At 36.9% G+C, this 17734-nt stretch overlaps 1 protein-coding gene across 15 annotated transcripts in view; it reads right to left on the reverse strand.

Moving 5' to 3' along the window:
• The window catches only part of BBS9 (Bardet-Biedl syndrome 9), a 557785-nt gene that overhangs the window by 278401 nt on the left and 261650 nt on the right, over window positions 1–17734 (reverse strand). For all 15 annotated transcript variants that reach the window (XM_073008978.1, XM_073008977.1, XM_007981645.3 and 12 more), the window contains one exon: window positions 2866–3047. In XM_073008978.1, the coding sequence (XP_072865079.1) occupies window positions 2866–3047 (182 nt within the window). The remainder of the gene's footprint in view (window positions 1–2865; window positions 3048–17734) is intronic.

Consider the following 17734-nt stretch of genomic DNA (forward strand, 5'->3'; position numbering starts at 1 on the left):
TGCACAATTTGGAATGGGGATTTCCATAACTTAATGAGAGTACAAATGGCTGTTCATTGCCCATCCCAATAACCATTCTTCAATTCTTTTTTACTTAAAGCCCAACTTTATGCTAAGCAACAAAGTACTCAGCTAAGTCATGTAATTTCCCAGCCAGTTTTGCAGCTTGGAGTGGCCGGTGAGATGTAAGTAGGAGCTATTCAGGGTGTGGCTTCCAAGAAAGCTGCTTAAGGGGGCTGACTCAGCAACAGATGTGAGGGCAGGAGTTCCAAAAGCCATGCTGGACCAATATATGACCCCAAGATAGAAGGAATCAAGAGTCCCTGATGACTGTGGAACTGCCAAGCCAACCCTGGACTGCCCATCACTGGGCTTCTTTTGCAAGAGAAAGAAAGAAACCTCTATCTTACTTGGGTATCTTGTGACATGTGGCCAGACAGAATCCTAAATGAACAATGTCACAAAATACAAATGATGCTACTACTCAGTGGTATCATCAGCTTAGTTATCCCGGACATTTCAAATGGGGTGCAGACTTTCGTTTATATCCCCACATCTTACTGCTATCTGTCCCTTTCTGAAGACACAGCTGTATGGATACCTATCTCAATGTTGCACCCAGTCCTTCATATTCACGCCAGGCAGACAACATGATCAACTATCTAAATCATAAATAAAATTCTGTCTTTGAAAGTTCCTACCAGTAGATGTTGTTGACTACCAGTAACAAAAATACTAGGCAGGATTCACATTAATGAGTTGAGTATGAAAAGCTTCAGAATCCATGAGCCATACAGAAATTATTACTATGATTTCATGCTTACAACATACATTCCTCTTATAACTTATACACATAAAATCAGCTTCAAAAACACTTTTATTACAGTAGATAATATACACCATGTGTACAACAAAATGTACTCTTTAAACTGGCTTTAAATTTTGCTGCAACTCTTCCTTTGAAAACACTTTTAAAAGCTTTAAATACTGAACACAACCCACAAGACTATGAACATTTTTTGTAAGTTAAAGCCTCCATACTAAAATAAGTGACATTAAAATGAATAATGGGGTCATCAAAAAGTTCAGCGTTTTAACTTCTCATAATAAAGAGAAGCTGAAACTGTAATAAAACAATTTTGTGCTTTTATATAATTACAGGTATTTTAATAAACAAACATACCATGGTTTTATAAGGGTACGAGATACTAAATTTTTTTCCATATCTAGAAATAAAATGTTCTAAATACCTCTCAGTTTAAAAAGTTTCCCTTTGTTTCTTTCCCAGAAATAAAACTAAATGATGGTGGCGTAGAAGGAGCAAGGAACTTCAAACATTAATTAAAAATTAAGGTTATGTAAATCATGCACTTTGCACCTAAGTCTGTGGGTGTATCCCTAACTTAATTAGCAGTTATTTTAAGACATACCGAAGGATCAAGGTAATGACAAGTAAAACAGCCTAAACTTTCTCACCCAAAGTCATCACTATAACCACCAAGAAATAACTTTTAGCTGTAAGGGATTTTCTGAGAAATTTCATATTCAATTAATGTTAATCAAAATATTATTGGCACATTACTGTGGAAAGGGCAAAATCTCATGACAAAATTTGAAATGAAAGCCATATTATTTAATGAACTCTGGAAATTTCATGTTTCATGCCTATGCCACTCTTCCCCAACTATATTTTTAAATAACAAGACTTATAATTCTATTAATCCCAAAATTGCTAGTAACAAAAATTGAAAAAAAAAATTGTATACTGCAGTATGACACATTCAGTTTTAACCACTCTCTATTTGACATGGCAGCGCTGACAACAAAATTGGTTTTTAAGTAATTGTAGGTACTTGAAAGACCTGAACTTCACTGGTTTACTCTCAAAACTTTCTAAAAGAATGTGTGAAACCAAAGCATAATAACTTTATTTTAATATTTGTATTTTTAAAATATATTATCTCAATTCCTCAGGACCAGAGGAATACAATGTTGGTAACGTAGACTCAAAAGTACATAAATCTAGTAAAATGATTGGATCAGGATTAAGATTGGCTCTGTTGTTTTGGTTGGCTTTTGATGCTCTGCTTCTTTTATTATTCCTACTTGTTTTAACATTTCTTTTATGTGAAAATAGTCCATATTTTTTCTCATTAAAAAAATACTTTTACCTGACCCTGAAAAGGGAACTTGAAGTAATGCTTTTCACATGTCCAACTCAAACTGCAGGATTGGTGTTTTGTTTCTCCTTTTAATTTACAAAAAAATTATACCCTTGTGAGTCCCAAAGTAAGATAATATTGAGTTATTCAAAACTCAGGAACTGAAAATATCATCAGCCTCTGAGTTATTAGAAATCAGCATACTGCAAGCTACACACCATTTGGATGGTTAATTAACTACAAACATAAATTATGTCACTAAGCTGCAAATGACTACATTTTTAGTAACAAATGGTAGCTCAAGTGCTTTGCTTTCTTTTAAAAGAAGAATTAAAGTTGTTTCAGGAATATCAGAGTTAATAAATGACCACTCTAAATTTTAATGCTCTTCTCAAGGCCTAAAGCCACCACCCAAAGAAGTACTTCTTCCTTTCTTAGCATGTAAAGAAAAAAACTAGATAGTGCTGTCCATGAAACATTAACAACAAAAGCATTTTCTTAATTAAAATATGTTTTCAGAAGCTATAACATACAAAGCAAACATAAAGACCTTGTGTGCTAAAGAGCAATACTGTTTTTACAAATATGACTTTAATTAAGCCTAGAGGAGAAAATTAATAAATATACATAATAATATCTACCTACAAGATAATGTGAATTTCACAATGAATACTAAAATAATAAAAAGCTGCAAACGAGATACCTTGTGATTTGTTAACATCTTTGATGATTTTCTGAAGTTCTTTCATTTCTACATCAAGTTCATCATAGTTTAGTTCTCGAGATTCAACATTTGGAGCTTGGAACAGAGAAGGATCTGTCCCCAGGTATGAACACTGCAAGTGACCATCATCACTCAGAGTGACTATCACTCCCTTTAAATCACTACAATAAGAAAGAGAAAATGAGACATAATTTTAAATTTCAGTAGAGTTAGTCTTGACCAACTACATTTTTACTCAATTCAGCATCAACACACCATTAAGAAAATAACTATATATCTATTTCTAAAGTTTTACTTCAAAGACTCAATTCAAATGTTTCAAACATGATTTGTATTTACAGAAGTACTCCCAATGTTAAGGTCCACTAAGGCAGGGTAAAAAGCCTAATTATTATAATAGCTACCACTTTTGGGGACCTAACTACAAAGCAAATCCTGCTCTAAGAGCATTTTAAGTACTGTTTTTAATCCTCATTCCAGCTACCACTTGGCATATCCGTAATAAGCATATGAATAACACTTGTGGAGGTACAATGGACCATGAGATGGAGCTGGGCTGCTGGCTAGATGAAGACCAGGAATGAGGCACAGGAGTGAAGACAGGACAATCCAGGGGACAGAAGAGTAAACAAAGTTGATATAGGAAGCCATCAGAGGTCTTGCAAAAAAAAAAAATGTGGCCCCTGGTCTTTCCTCATCCTTTTCCCTCTCTACCCTTAGGATTCACGTTTGCCCTCTTTCCCAGGTCCTCCCATCACAGCTTCCTTCACATGCTCTCCTACTCAAGTGGCTCTCTGGTTTGTACTCTCTTTCTCTTCATTTTTAGCTAGAAGCAGCCAATTGTCCCATTTACTAGCTCTTTCTCTATCACTGTTTTTATTCTCATTATCTTTTTTCCTCCCCATTCTTTCACTCTTCCTTCTCTCTTAGGCTCCCTGAGGTCTATTTTACTCTAGAAACTAGCCATAATATACAAATTATGGATAATTTTAGCACACCATTTTTTTAAATTTGTAAGTTTTTGTGAACATGTCATAAAAAGAAGCTGAGATGAATACTGTATTTGCTTCCTCCCTAAGTTTGCCAGAAAAACAAAAAAATTCAACATCGTCATAAAAGCTGTTTTGAGTTGATACATAATGGATTTGTTTGACTCACTTTTGTTTGCTAGGTTTTCTAAAGAAACTTTTGATTTTTTAAAAGTATTTTCTACTCTGTTCTAAAGGTTAGATATTAATCAAAAATAATAAATTGGCACAGTGGCACATGCCTGTACTCCCAGCTACTTGATGAGGCAAAGAATTGCTTAAGCCCAGGAGTTTGAATCCAGCTTGGCAATATAGCAAGAGTTTGAATCCAGCTTGGCAATATAGTCATTTCATTAATCTAAAAGCTTAACTGGGTTGGGACTAGATACAACCATTGCTCAGTTCTGCCCATAAGATGGCCATCAGCATCCACTTCACCACCTGCCTTAAACACAACATTCCAATACACATCATCTCCAGGACTCAGGTATAGTCAGTGACATGCAACCCTGTCGTATGGCTTGAGAGGAATAAAAAAATAGATTGTTGTCACTGGTTCAACAACTAAAGAACTAGACTAGGACTCAGGAGACTTGAGCTCTAGCTCTGATGCTGCCCCTATAGAGCTCAGCCAATTTGGGAAAGTTTTTCTAAATATTCTTTATCTGTAAAATGAGAAGGTAAGACTAGATAATCTTCAAAAACTTTAAGTTTTATGGTTGCTTCTGTCATCTATCCCTCAGAAAACAAATACTGCAAAAATGGAATGATCTTCCTAAAGTATGAAAAGCAACCCCAGAGAAAGGTTAGAACCTTTCTTTGCAGGTAACTGAAGCCACCTAGTGGCCATGGAAATCCCAACTTTCAGCTCTGACAAGCCCATTTCCAGAGAGCACCTTCCCTTCACTCTGAGTTGTGACTGTGGTCTATTCCCCCTTCTAGCCAGCCCCACCAAGGCCTACGAACCCAATGAGTCCTCAGGAAACTCTAGGATGCTAAAGCACAGACCTCTGTAGGGGCTTCTCAGAGAATGTGAGATTCATCAGTTCTTTGAATTCAAACAGGCATTTCCATTTCATCTTCATCCTTTGAACAGTCCATCACACAGAAAAGCTAGCATTACCCAACACAAGTATTTATCCCTAACTAAATTGATTTGGTCTTTGAGGTGAAAAGTTTATTACTAAATCAGTTTTATTCCACCAGTTTAGACAGCAAATAGCAACAATTTAGATACAAGGCATTTATCTAAAAAATTATCTGAATCTATGAAGTTTCTGAGTTCAGATAGGAAGAGTTTGGATAATAGAGAATACATATATTTCTTCAGACTCTCTAAAAACATTTTTACTGGTATTTCATGTGTACAAATGGTAAAGAGAGTAGCCAGGGTCTTCCCTCACCAAAAGAACAAATTTCACCAGAATGTCTTGATAGCTAAGGTAATTACAGAACTTAAGCAATTTACTTATTATAAAATCAATGGGAAAAGACATTATAGGCTGGGGATGGTGGCTCACCTTTGGAAAGCCGAGGCAGGTGGATCGCTTGAGGTCAGAAGTTCAAGACTAGCCTGGCCAACATGGTGAAACATCATCTCCACTAAAAATACAAAAATTAGCCAGGTGTGGTGGCAGGCACCTGTAATCCCAGCTACTTGGGAGACTGAGGCAAGAGAATCACTTAAACCCAGGAGGCAGAGGTTGCAGTGAGCCGAGACCATTGCACTCCAGCCTGGGCAACACAACAAGACTCGGTCTCAAAAAAAAAAAAAAAAAGACATTATAGCTTATTTGTTTCTTTTTATGGCTGAGTAGCACTCCCTGATGATTAGTGATGTTGAGCACTTTTTAATGTGTTTGTTGGTTGTTGCATATCTTCTTTTGAGAATTGTCTATTCATGTCATTTGCAAAGATATGAAACCAACCTAAGTGCCCATCAACTAATGAGTGGATAAAGCAAATGTGGTGAATACACACCATGGAATACAACTCAGCCATAAAAAAGAATGAAATAATGTCTTTTGCAACAACTTGGATGGACTGGGAGGCCATTATTCTAAGTGAAGTGACTTAGCAATAGACAACCAAATATGGTATGTTCTCACTTATAAGTGAGCGCTAAGCTATGAAGATGCAAAAGCATAAGAATGGTGACATGGACTTTGGGGACTGGCAGGAGGGGATGGTTGGGAGGGGGTAAGGGATAAAAGGCTATATATTGGGTACAGTATATACTGCTCAGCTGACAGGTGCACCAAAATCCCAGAAATCACCATTAAAGAACTTATCCATGTAACTAAAAACCACCTGTACTCTAAAAACTATTCTTTTTAGATGAGATTCCTAGAGTAGTCAGATTTGTAGAGACCCAAATGTGAATGGTGGTTTCCAGGTGCTGGGGGAGGGAGTTGAGAGATACAGAGTTTTACTTAGTAAAGATGAAAAAGTTCTGGAGATGGATAGTGGTGATGATTGCACAGCAATATGAATGTACCTAATGTCACAGAACTGTACATTTTAAAACGTATAAAATGGTAAATTTTATGTTATATATATTTTACCACGATTTAAAAAAACACATAGCACCAAAAAAAGAGTGAATGAATAAATTTCAAAAATCTGTATTAAGAATGATAATGTAGTATGTAATTTGTTTAGGGACATTAAAGCCTTCAATCTTGTATTTCTTTATCATTTTCTTTTTGTTGTTGTTGTTGTTATTGTTGTTGTTTTGAGATGGAACCTCACTCTGTTGCCCAGGCTGGAGTGCAGTGGTGTGATCTCGGCTCACTGCAACCTCCACCTCCAGGGTTCAAGTGATTCTCCTGCCCCAGCCTCCCGAGTAGCTGGGATTACAGGCACCCGCCACCACACCTGGCTAATTTTTGTATTTTTAGTAGAGATGGGGTTTCACCATTTTGGCCAGGCTGGTCTCAAACTCCTGACCTCATGATCCACCTGCCTTGGCCTCCCAAAGTGCTGGGACTACAGACGTGAGCCTCGCACCCGGCCTCTTGTTTTTAGTTTTTCAAAAAAATTCAATAGTTTTTGGGGTACAGGTGGTTTTTGGTTATGGTTTCAGGTTTTAGATTTAAGTCTTTGATCCATCTTGAGTTGATTTTTGTATAAGGTGAGAGATGAGGATCCAGTTTTATTCTTCTACATGTGGCTTGCCAGTTTTCCCAGCCCCATTTATCGAATAGGGTGTCTTTTACTCAATTTATGTTTTGTATGCTTTGCCAAAGATCAGTTTGCTCTAAGTTTGGCTTTATTTCTGGGTTCTCTATCCCGTTCCATTGGTCTATGTGCCCGTTTTTGTGCCACTACCATGCTGTTTGGGTAACTACAGCCTTGTAGTACAATTTGAAGTTGGGTAATGTTATGCCTCCAGATTTGTTCTTTTTGCCTAGTATTGCTTTGGCTATGCGAGCTCTTTTATGGTTCCATAAGAATTTCAGGATTGTTTTTTCTAGTTCTGTGAAGAATGATAACAGCATTTTGATGGGAATTGCATTGAATCTGTAGATAGCTTTGGGCATTATGGTCATTTTCACAATATAGATTCTTCCTATCCTTGAGCTTGGGATTTGTTTCCATTTGTTTGTGTCATCTATGGTTTCTTCCAGCAGTGTTTTGCAGTTTTCCTTATAGAGCTCTTTCACCTCATTGGTTAAGTATATTCCTAAGTATTTTTGTTGGTGTGGTTTTTTGTGGGGTGTGTGTGTGTGTGTGTGTGTGTGTTTGCAGTTGTTGTAAAAGGGACTGAGTTCTTCATCTGATTTTCTGTTTTGTTGTTGTTAGTGTATAGCAGTGCTACTGATCTGTGTAAATTGATTTTGTATCCTGAGACTTTACTGAATTTGACCTAAGAACTTTTTGGATGAGTCTTTAGGGTTTTCTAGGCATAAGATCATGCTATCAGCGAATAGTGACAATTTGACTTCCTCTTTTCCAATCTGGATGCCCTTTATTTCTTCCTCTTGTCTGATTGTTCTGGCTAGGATTTCCAGCACCATGTTGAATAAAAGTTGTGGAAGTGGCCATCCTTACCTTGTTCCGGTTCTCAAGGGAAATGCTTTCAACTTTCCCCCATTCAGCACGATGCTGGCTGTGGGTTTGTCATATATGGCTTTTATTACTTTGAGGTAAGTCTCTTCTATGCCTATTTTGTTGAGAGTTTTTATCATAAAGCCATGTTGGATTTTATCAAATGCTTTTTCTGCATCTATTGAAATAATCACATGGTTTTCATTTTTAATTCTGTTTAAGTGATATATCACATTTATTGATTTATATACGTTAAATCATTCCTGCATCCCTGGGATGAAACCGACTTGATCATAATGTACTATCTTTTTGATGTGCTGTTAGATTCGGTTAGCTAGTATTTTGTTGAGGATTTTTGAATTTGACGAAAATTTTAACAATATTGTTCATGTGGGTTAATAAGTAAGGTTCTATGAATGACAGAATGTTATGCTGAAAGGAACCATCAATTAAATCCAATACTGTGTACCCTACTGCTTCTGTCTTAAAAGCAGAGTTAACATTGACAAAATCAAGGTCTCTGAATTATTATTGGTCTGTGAAGTACATCAGCTAAGCTAAGTCACTAGAATAATGTACTTTATGAAGAATCAAGGTCAAAGATATTACATTCCTAGGACATTTGGTTATTTTGCAATTTCAGCAACGGGGCATGAAATTAAACAACAGAATTTTGCTCAGGAATCTGTAAATAATGATTTTATCACTCAGTAAACAGATTCCTTCCTTAACAAATACATTAAAGCAAAATTCCAGATGGATTTTTAAAGTTCAGTTTAAACATATGAAACTACAAAAATATTTATCTCCCTTTGAGATGGTAAGAAAACTTTTGCTGTAAGAATGCAAAGGAGGAAGCTACAAATGAAAGGATCTCTAAATTAAACTACATTAAAATTTTGAACTTGTTATAGGCTTAAGAATACAACATAATAAAACAAAGGACAAACTCAGAAAACATTGGCAACCAATATAAAATACAACATTTTAAGTTAAACCATGTGAAGTTCCTGATAATCAACTGGTTTTGACCTATAAAAACAATTTTATAGACCAGGCACAGAGGCTTACACCTGTAATCCTAGCATTTTGGGAGGTCGAGGCGGGCAGATTGCCTGAGCTCAGGAGTTCAAGGCCTGCCTGGGCAACACGGTGAAATCCCATCTCTACTAAAATACAAAAAAATTAGCCAGGTGTGGTGGCGTGCTTCTGTAGTCCCAGCTACTTGGGAGGCTGAGGCAGGAGAATTACTTGAACCAAGGAGGCGGAGGTTGCAGTTAGCCGAGATCATGCCACTGCACTCCAGCCCAGGTGACAGAGCGAGACTCCGTCTCCAAAAAAAACACAATTTCATATGTTAAATATAATATGTAAAGAATTCTTACAAATCAATGAAAATAATATTATACCCAACAGAAAAAGGTTAAAGACCATCTACAGACAATTCACATATAACATTAATACAGTCAATAAATAAATGGAAAATTTTTCAAAATCAAAAAATGTATATTTTAAAACTATTTTTAAAAACGTATATTTGATTAACACCTCAAACTAGCAAAAAAATTGTATTTAATAATGTGTCCAGCTGTTATAGAAGACACATAGAGACAGAAACTCTCATACACTTTTGATACCAATGTAAATTTTTTAGAATCCTTTTAGAGAACATTTTAGAAAAATATATCAAAAACCATAAAAATACTATTGTCTTTTATGCAGTAATCTACTTTCACGGTTATTTTAAAAATTTAGAAACAACCCAAATGATAAGGGGGGAATATTTTTTAATTATGGTGTATCTATAATAGAATGTTTAGAAACCATTAAAAATCATGTCTTATAAAATACCTGTTATCAGAAAAAATAATAAATGTAAAAGCAAAATATAATACTGCATGTACATTTTATTCTGTTTATAAATATATATGTATAAAACACAAATTAGGAAAAATACCTAAATGTTAATAGAATAGTGACTATCTCTAACTAGTGAAATGATGAGTTATTTTCATTTTGTCTTATAGTTACAAAATAAGATTAGGGCCAGGCACAGTGGCTCATGCCTATAATCCCAGTACGGTGGGAGGCCAAGGCGGGTGGATCACCTGAGGCCAGAAGTTCGAGACCAGTCTGGCCAGCATGGTGAAACCCCAACTCTACTAAAAATACAAAAATTTGCTGGGAGTGATGATGTGCACCTATAATCCCAGCTATGCGGGAGGCTGAGGCAGGAGAATCACTTGAACCTGGGAGGCAAAGGTTGCAGTGAGCTGAGATCGAGCCACTGCACTGCAGCCTGGGCAACAAGAGTGAAACTCCATCTTTAAATAAATACATAATAGAAGGAAAACCTTATTTTTTTTAAGAAAAAAAAAGTTCTATTTTCCATCCCCAGAGACTAATTTTGAATCACTAACTTAAAAATTAAATATTTGTGGGATTAAAAACATTTAACTAGTTTTATTTTTCCAACAAAGCCAATCTATAAAATGTGTAACATGAAATTATTTGAAATATAGCTCAATAGATAGAAAATAAATGGTTTCTTTCATGTCCTAATGCACTAAAACAAATGAATACTAGTTTTAAAAACAAATAAAAAGAATATGCATTGGACCTAATGTTCTCTTGTTTGGCCTCATTTTATGCAAAATAGGAACATTTTAGGTTATCACATTGTCAAAGTCTGGATTTTACTACTATATATAGTTACCAAGGAAATCTTAAAACCCTCAATAGTATTTATTGCACCCCAAATTGTATTCTACCTCAGTAAGCAGCATATGATTGAAAGGCATTTCCCTTCAAGTGCAGTCAGCCACACTCAGTTCACACAGCTCTTCCTCAGTCCCAAAGTACTAGACATGGGCACTTGAACATATTTTAATCAATCCACCATCAATCATTTAAGACATTTTTATTGAGCATCTGCTATACAAGAGAAGCTATAAAGGCAAAGAAGACATGATGCTTGCTGTATAAAAAACTTTGGTCTAATTGGAAGGACTTCAAACTTACTTTAAATAAAAGCAATTGCAATCCAATGTGGTAGACAGAGCACAGTAGGAAGAGAGGACAATGGCCCTGCATGAGAGAGCAGAGCAAAGCTTCACAGGGCAGAGGATGCAAAAGCTGGATCTTGATCTACAAGTAGATCCTCACAGATGAAAAACAATGGACGAAATAAAGGCAGAGGACTACAGCCTTGGTGACCTCATTCAGTCTTAATGACTTTAAATACTTTCTTCATGCCAGCTCCCACCTCTATTTCTCCAGCCAGACATGTACATCCAGCCCCCTACTTGACAGCTACACTTAGAAGGCCAACAGGCATCTAAAGCTCAACATGGCTATCCCTGAGTTCCTGATTTGGCCCCACCTTTCCAATTCAAAGCTACCCTCCTGCGTCTTTCATATTTCTACTATTGGTAACTCCATTCTTCAAGGTGCTCATCCGGAAAGAACCTTAGAGCCATCCTTGACTCCCCCTCCCTTTTCTTTTTCTTGCAACCACATGAAATTCATCAGCAAATATTGCCAGTCTTACTTTTTAAATATGTCCAGAATCCAGCCACTTCTCACCAAGAACACTACTGCATGCATGAAACAAACATTTCTTTTTTATTGTTTCTTCTTTAGAGACAGACTCTCACTCTGTCACTCAGGCTGGAGTGCAGTGGCATGATAATGGCTCACTGTAACTCAAACTCCAGGGCTCAAGTGACCTGCCTCAGCTTCCCAAATAGCTGGGACTACATGGTGCATGCCAATATACCAAGCTAATTTTTTTGTTGTTGTTAGAAATAGGGTCTTGCTATGTTGCAGGTCTGGTTGTGAACTCCTGGCCTCAGGTGATCCTCCTGCCTCAACCTCCCAAAGCACTGGGAATATAGGTGTGAACCACCACACCAAGTCTAACAAATACCCTTTAATCTCCCCTGGATAACTGCTATTAACCAGTTTCTCCACTTCCATACATGTGCCTCTACAGTAACTTTCCAACAAAGTAATAAAAATATTCATGTTACCTTACAACTCTCCAGTGGCTCCTCTGGCACTCATAATGAAAACTCAAGTCCTTACAAGAGTCTTCAAGGCCCTACATAATACGTTCCTCCACCTCATTTTCATTTTCTATTCTGCCAGAATAAAAAACGAAATTGTCTATCCCAGCGGTAGGAAATTGAGTTCCAGGAAATCTTGCCACTGCAGGTAAAGTGTTCTGTGGTCCCAAATAAACTTGAAAGAAAGTCTAGGCCACAAGAACCACAATTCCTGGGCAAGTCCTAGTGCTTCATCGGGCTCAGTGCCAGTGGACATGGAGGGCAAAAGACTTAATAAGACACCAGATTGGGCAGCCAAGGGAGTGCTTACACCAATCTGAGAGAACTCAATGCCCAGCAAAGTAGTGCACAGCTCTGGAAAAGACCCCTTCCTTCTGCTTGAAGAGAGGAGAGAGGAAAGTAAAGAGTACTTTGTCTTGTAACTTAGATGACAGCTCATCCACAGTAGAATAAGGCACTGAGCAGAGACCTCAGGTACTCATTCAAAGTCCTAGCTCCCAGATGACATTTCTAGACATAACCTGAGCCCGAAGGGAACCCATTGCCTTGAAGTGAAAGATCCACTCAAGGCAAGATTCATTACCTACTGATTGAAGAGCTCCTGGGCCCTGAATAGTCAACAATGGTAGCCAGGCAGTACTCATCGTGGGCCTTGAGTGGAATTCAGAGAAGTGCCGGCTTCCAGTTAGCACATTCCCAACTGCAATGGCCGTGGGGAAGATTCATTCCGCTTCAGAAAAGGAGAGAGAAGAGTAAAGGGGACTTTGTCTTACAGCTTAGGTAACAGCTGGGTCGCAATGGAATAGAGCACCAAGCAAGCTCTTCTGGTCCCCAGTTGTAATCCTTGGCTCTCGGACAGCAAGCATTTTAGGACCTGCCCTGAGAGGGGAACCCACTGCTTAAGCCTGGCAGCATTCATCACAAGTTGACTGAAGAGCCTAGCACTTGAGTGAATATCAGCGGTAGCCAGGCAGTACTCACTGCAAGCCTAGGAGGTGGTAGTAATGGGGAGAGACTAATGGGAGGGGAATGGAGGGGAGGGAAAGGGGTGGGGGAGGGAAAGGGGTGGGGGAGGGGAGTGGAGGGGAGGGAAAAGAGTGGGAAGGACATTGTCTTGTGTCTTGAGTACCAGCTCACTGTACTAAAACAGAGTACCAGGTAGATTCTTAACTTTCTGATTCCAGATCCTGGCTCCCAGAGAGCATCCCTGGACCCACCTAGGGACAAAGGAAATTCATTGCCCAAAAGGAAAGGACACAAGCCTGGCTACCTTTACCACTTGATGATTGTAGAGCCCTAGGGACTTGAGCATATGTAAGTGGTAGACAGGCAGTGGTTATGAGAGGCCTTGGATTAGACCCAGTACATTCTGGTTTCAGCTCTAACCCAGCATACTCCCATTGGTGGTGGCCACAGGAGTGCTTGTGTCACTACTCCCCTAGCTCCAGGAAGCACAGCAGAGAGAGAGAGACACTCTATTTGTTGGGGAAAAAGTAAGGGAAGAAAAAGTAAGGGAAGAAAGCAAGAGTCTCTCCCTAGTAATCCAGAGAATTATTCTGGATCTTATCCAAGTCCACCAAGGTGGTACCACTATAAGAGCCACAGTGTTACTGGGCTTCAGGTGTCCCCTAATGCAGATATGGCTTCTGTGACCCAAAATCTACATTGTAACACCCAAGTCCCTCTGAATACCTGGAAAGCCTTCAGAAAAAGGGCAGGTACAAACAAACCCAGATTGCAAAGGCTACAATAAATATCTAACCCTTCAATGCCCAGTCACTGATGAACATCCACAAGCACCCAGGCTATCAAGGAAAACATGACCTTACCAAATGAACTAAATAAGGCACAAGGATCTAATCCCAGAGAGACAGAGATATGTGACCTTTCAGAGAAATCAAAAGAGCTGTTTTCAGGAAACACGAAGAAATTCAAGATAACACAGAGAAGACATTGAGAATCCTATCAGATAAATTTAACAAAGACATTGAGATAATTTAAAAGAATCAAGCAGAAATTCTGGAATTGAAAAATGCAACTGACATAATGAAGAATGCATCAGAGTGCCTCACCAACAGAACTAATCAAGTCGAAGAATTAGTAAGCTTGAAGACAGGCAATTTGAAAATATACAGTCAGAGGAGACAAAAGAAAAAATAATTTAAAAACAATAAAGCATACCTACAAAATCTAGAATATAGCCTCAAAAAGGTAAATCTAAGAGATATTAGCCTTAAAGAGGAGGTAGAGACAAAGATAGAGGTAGGAAGTTTACTCAAAGAGATAATAACAGAACTTCACAAACCTAGAGAAAAATACCAATATTCAAGTACAAGGAGGTTACAGAACAGCAAGCAGATTTGACACAGATAAGACTCCTGCAAGATTATTAATAATCAAACTCCAAAAGGCAAGGATAAACAAAGGATCCTAAAAGCAAGAAGAGAAAAGAAACAAATGCCTTACAATGGAGCTCCAGTATGTCTGGCAGCAAACTTCTCAATCCAGGAGAGAGTGTCATGATATATTTAAAGTGGTGAAAGAAAAAAAAGAATTTTTCCTAGAATAGTATATCCAGCAAAAGTATCCATCAAACATGAAGGAGAAATAAAGATTCTCCCAAACAAAAGCTGATAGATTTCATCAACACTAGACCTGCCCTACAAGAAATGCTAAAGGGAGTTCTTCAATCTGAAGAAAAAAAAAATGTTAACAAGCAATAAGAAATCATCTGAAGGTACAAAACTCACTGGTAATAGCAAGGACACAGAAAAATACAGAATAGTACAACACTGTAATTGTGGTGCGTAAACTACTCTATCTTGAGTAAGAAGACTAAAGATGAACTGAATCAAAAATAAGAGCTACAACAACGTTTTAATACATAGATAGTACAATAAGATATAAAGAGAAACAATAAAAGTTAAAAAGCAGAGGGACAAAGTTAACTGTAGAGTTTTTATCAGTTTTCTCTTTGTTTCTTTATTTGCTTGTTTATGAAATCAGAGTTAAGTGTTCATCAGTTTAAAATAATAGGTTATAAGATCATATTTGCAAGCCTCATGGTAAACTCAAATCAAAACACATACAACAGATACACAAAAGATAAAGAGCAAGAAATTAAAACGTACCACCAGAGAAAGATAACTTTCACTAAAAGGAAGACAGGGGTCCAGGCACTGTGGCTCACGCCTGTAATCCCAACACTTTGGGATCCCGAGGCAGGTGGATTACTTGAGGTCAAGAGTTCAAGACCAGCCTGGCCAACATGGCGAAACCCTGTCTCTACCAAAAATACAAAAATTAGCCAGGCATGGTGGCACATGCCTGTAATCTCAGCTGCTCGAGAGGCTGAGGCAGGAGAATTGCTTGAACCCGTGAGGCAGAAGTTGCAGTGAGCTGAGATCACACCACTGCACTCCAGCCTAGGTGACAAAGCAAGACCTCGTCAAAAAAAAAGGAAGACATGAATGAAGAAAAGAAAGAAGAGAAGACCAGAAACCACAGAACAAAATGGCAGGAGTAAGTCCTTACTTATTAATAATGAAAGCTGAACATAAAAGAACTAAACTGTACAATCAAAAGACATACCGTGGCTTAATGGATTTTTTTTTAAAAAAGACCCAGTGATCAGCTGCCTACAATAACATGCTTCACATATAAAGACACAAACAGACTAATAATAAAAGGATGATAAAAGATATTCCATGCCAGTGGAAACCAAAGAAGACAAGGAGTGGCTATACTTATATCAGACAAAATAGATTTCACAACAAAAACTATAAAAAGAAATGAAGGAAGTCATTATATAATGATTAAAAAACAATTAACCAGAAGACATAAAAATTGTAAATATATATGCACCCAATACTGGAGCATCCAAATAAATAAAGCAAATATTACTAGAGCAAAAGACACAGATAGAACCCTATAAAATAACAGCTATAGACTTCAGCACATCACTTTCAATATTGAACAGATATTTCAGACACAAAATAAACAAAGAAACATTGGATTAACCAGCATTACAAACCAAATAGAGGTAACATATATTTACAGAACATTTCATCTAATGGCTGCAGAATACACACTGTTTTCTTCAGCAAATGGATCATTCTCAAAAACAGACAAAATGTTAGGCCACAAATCAAGTCTTAAAACATTCAAAAAACCTGAAATAACATCAAAAATATTCTCTGACCAAAATGGAATAAAACTAGAAATCAATAACAAGAGGTCTTTTGGAAACTATGTAAACACATGGAAATTAAACAATACGCTCCTTAATGAACAGTGGATCAATGAAGACGTTAAAAGGAAACTAAAAATTTTCTTGAAATACATGATAATGGAAACATAATATTCCAAAACCTATGGGATACTTTACCACTAAGTACTAAGAGGGAACTTTACCACTATAAGCATCTACAGTTAAAAAGTAGAAAAACTTCAAATAAACAACCTAATCATGCATCTTAAAGAATCTGAAAAGCAAGAGCAAATCAAATGAATTTTTTTTAAAAAAACTAGTAAAAGAGAAAAGTAGTAAAAGAGAAAAATAATAAACATCACAGCAGAAATAAATGACGTTGAAAAAAAGAAAATAATACAAAAATCAATTAAAGAAAAGGTTGTTCTTCGAGAAGATAAACAAAATGAACAAACCTTTAGCCAGACTAAGAAAAAAAAGACAGAATGCCCAAATAAGTAAAATCAGAGAGTAAAAGAGAGACAGTACAACTTATATTGCAAAAATTCAAAGGATCGTTAGTGGCTACTATGAGCAACTATATGCCAATAAATTGGTAAACCTAGAAGAAATGGACAAATTCCTAGACACATACAAATATACCAAGATTGAACCATGAGGAAATCCAAAACCTAAACAGACCAAAAACAAGTAATGAGATTGATGCCATAATAAAGTTTTCCAGTCAAAAAGAAAAAAAAAAAAAAAACAGGCCTGAGACCCAATGATTTCACCGCTGAATTATAACAAATATGTTTTAAAAAACTAATACCAATTCTACTTAAATTATTACAAAAAAAAAGAGGGGGAGGGAATACTTCCAAACTCATTCTACAAAACCAGTATTATCCTGAAACCAAAATAAAGCAAAAACATATCAAAAACAGAAAATTATAGGCCAATAAAACCGATGAACATTGATGCAAAGACCCTCAACAAAATACCAGTAAAGCAACTTCAAAACGCATTAAAAAGATCATTCATTAGGACCAAGTGGGATTTATCCCTAGGATGCTGGCATAGTTCAACATATGCAAATCAATCATTGTGGTACATCAAGTCAACACAATGAAGGACAAAAACCATACAATCATTTCAACTGATGATGAAAAAAAGGTATTTGATAAAATTCAACATCCTTTCATGATTTAAAAAACCTTAAAAAAACTGGATATAGAAGGAATACACCTCAACACAACAAAAGCCATATAAGACAGACCCACAGCTAATATCATACTGAATGGGAAAAAATGAAAGCCTTTCCTCTAAGATCTGGAACATGACAAGGATGCCCACTTTCACCACTGTTATTCAACATAGTACTGTTAAGTCCTACCTATCAATTGAACAAGACAAAGAAATAAAGGTCATCCAAAATTGGAAGGGAAGAAGATAAACTGCCCTTGTTTGCAGACAATATGATACTACATTTGGAAAGAACTAAAGACTCCACC

This window comes from Chlorocebus sabaeus, chromosome 21 (genome assembly GCF_047675955.1).
Source record: "Chlorocebus sabaeus isolate Y175 chromosome 21, mChlSab1.0.hap1, whole genome shotgun sequence".
Lineage (NCBI taxonomy): Eukaryota > Metazoa > Chordata > Mammalia > Primates > Cercopithecidae > Chlorocebus > Chlorocebus sabaeus.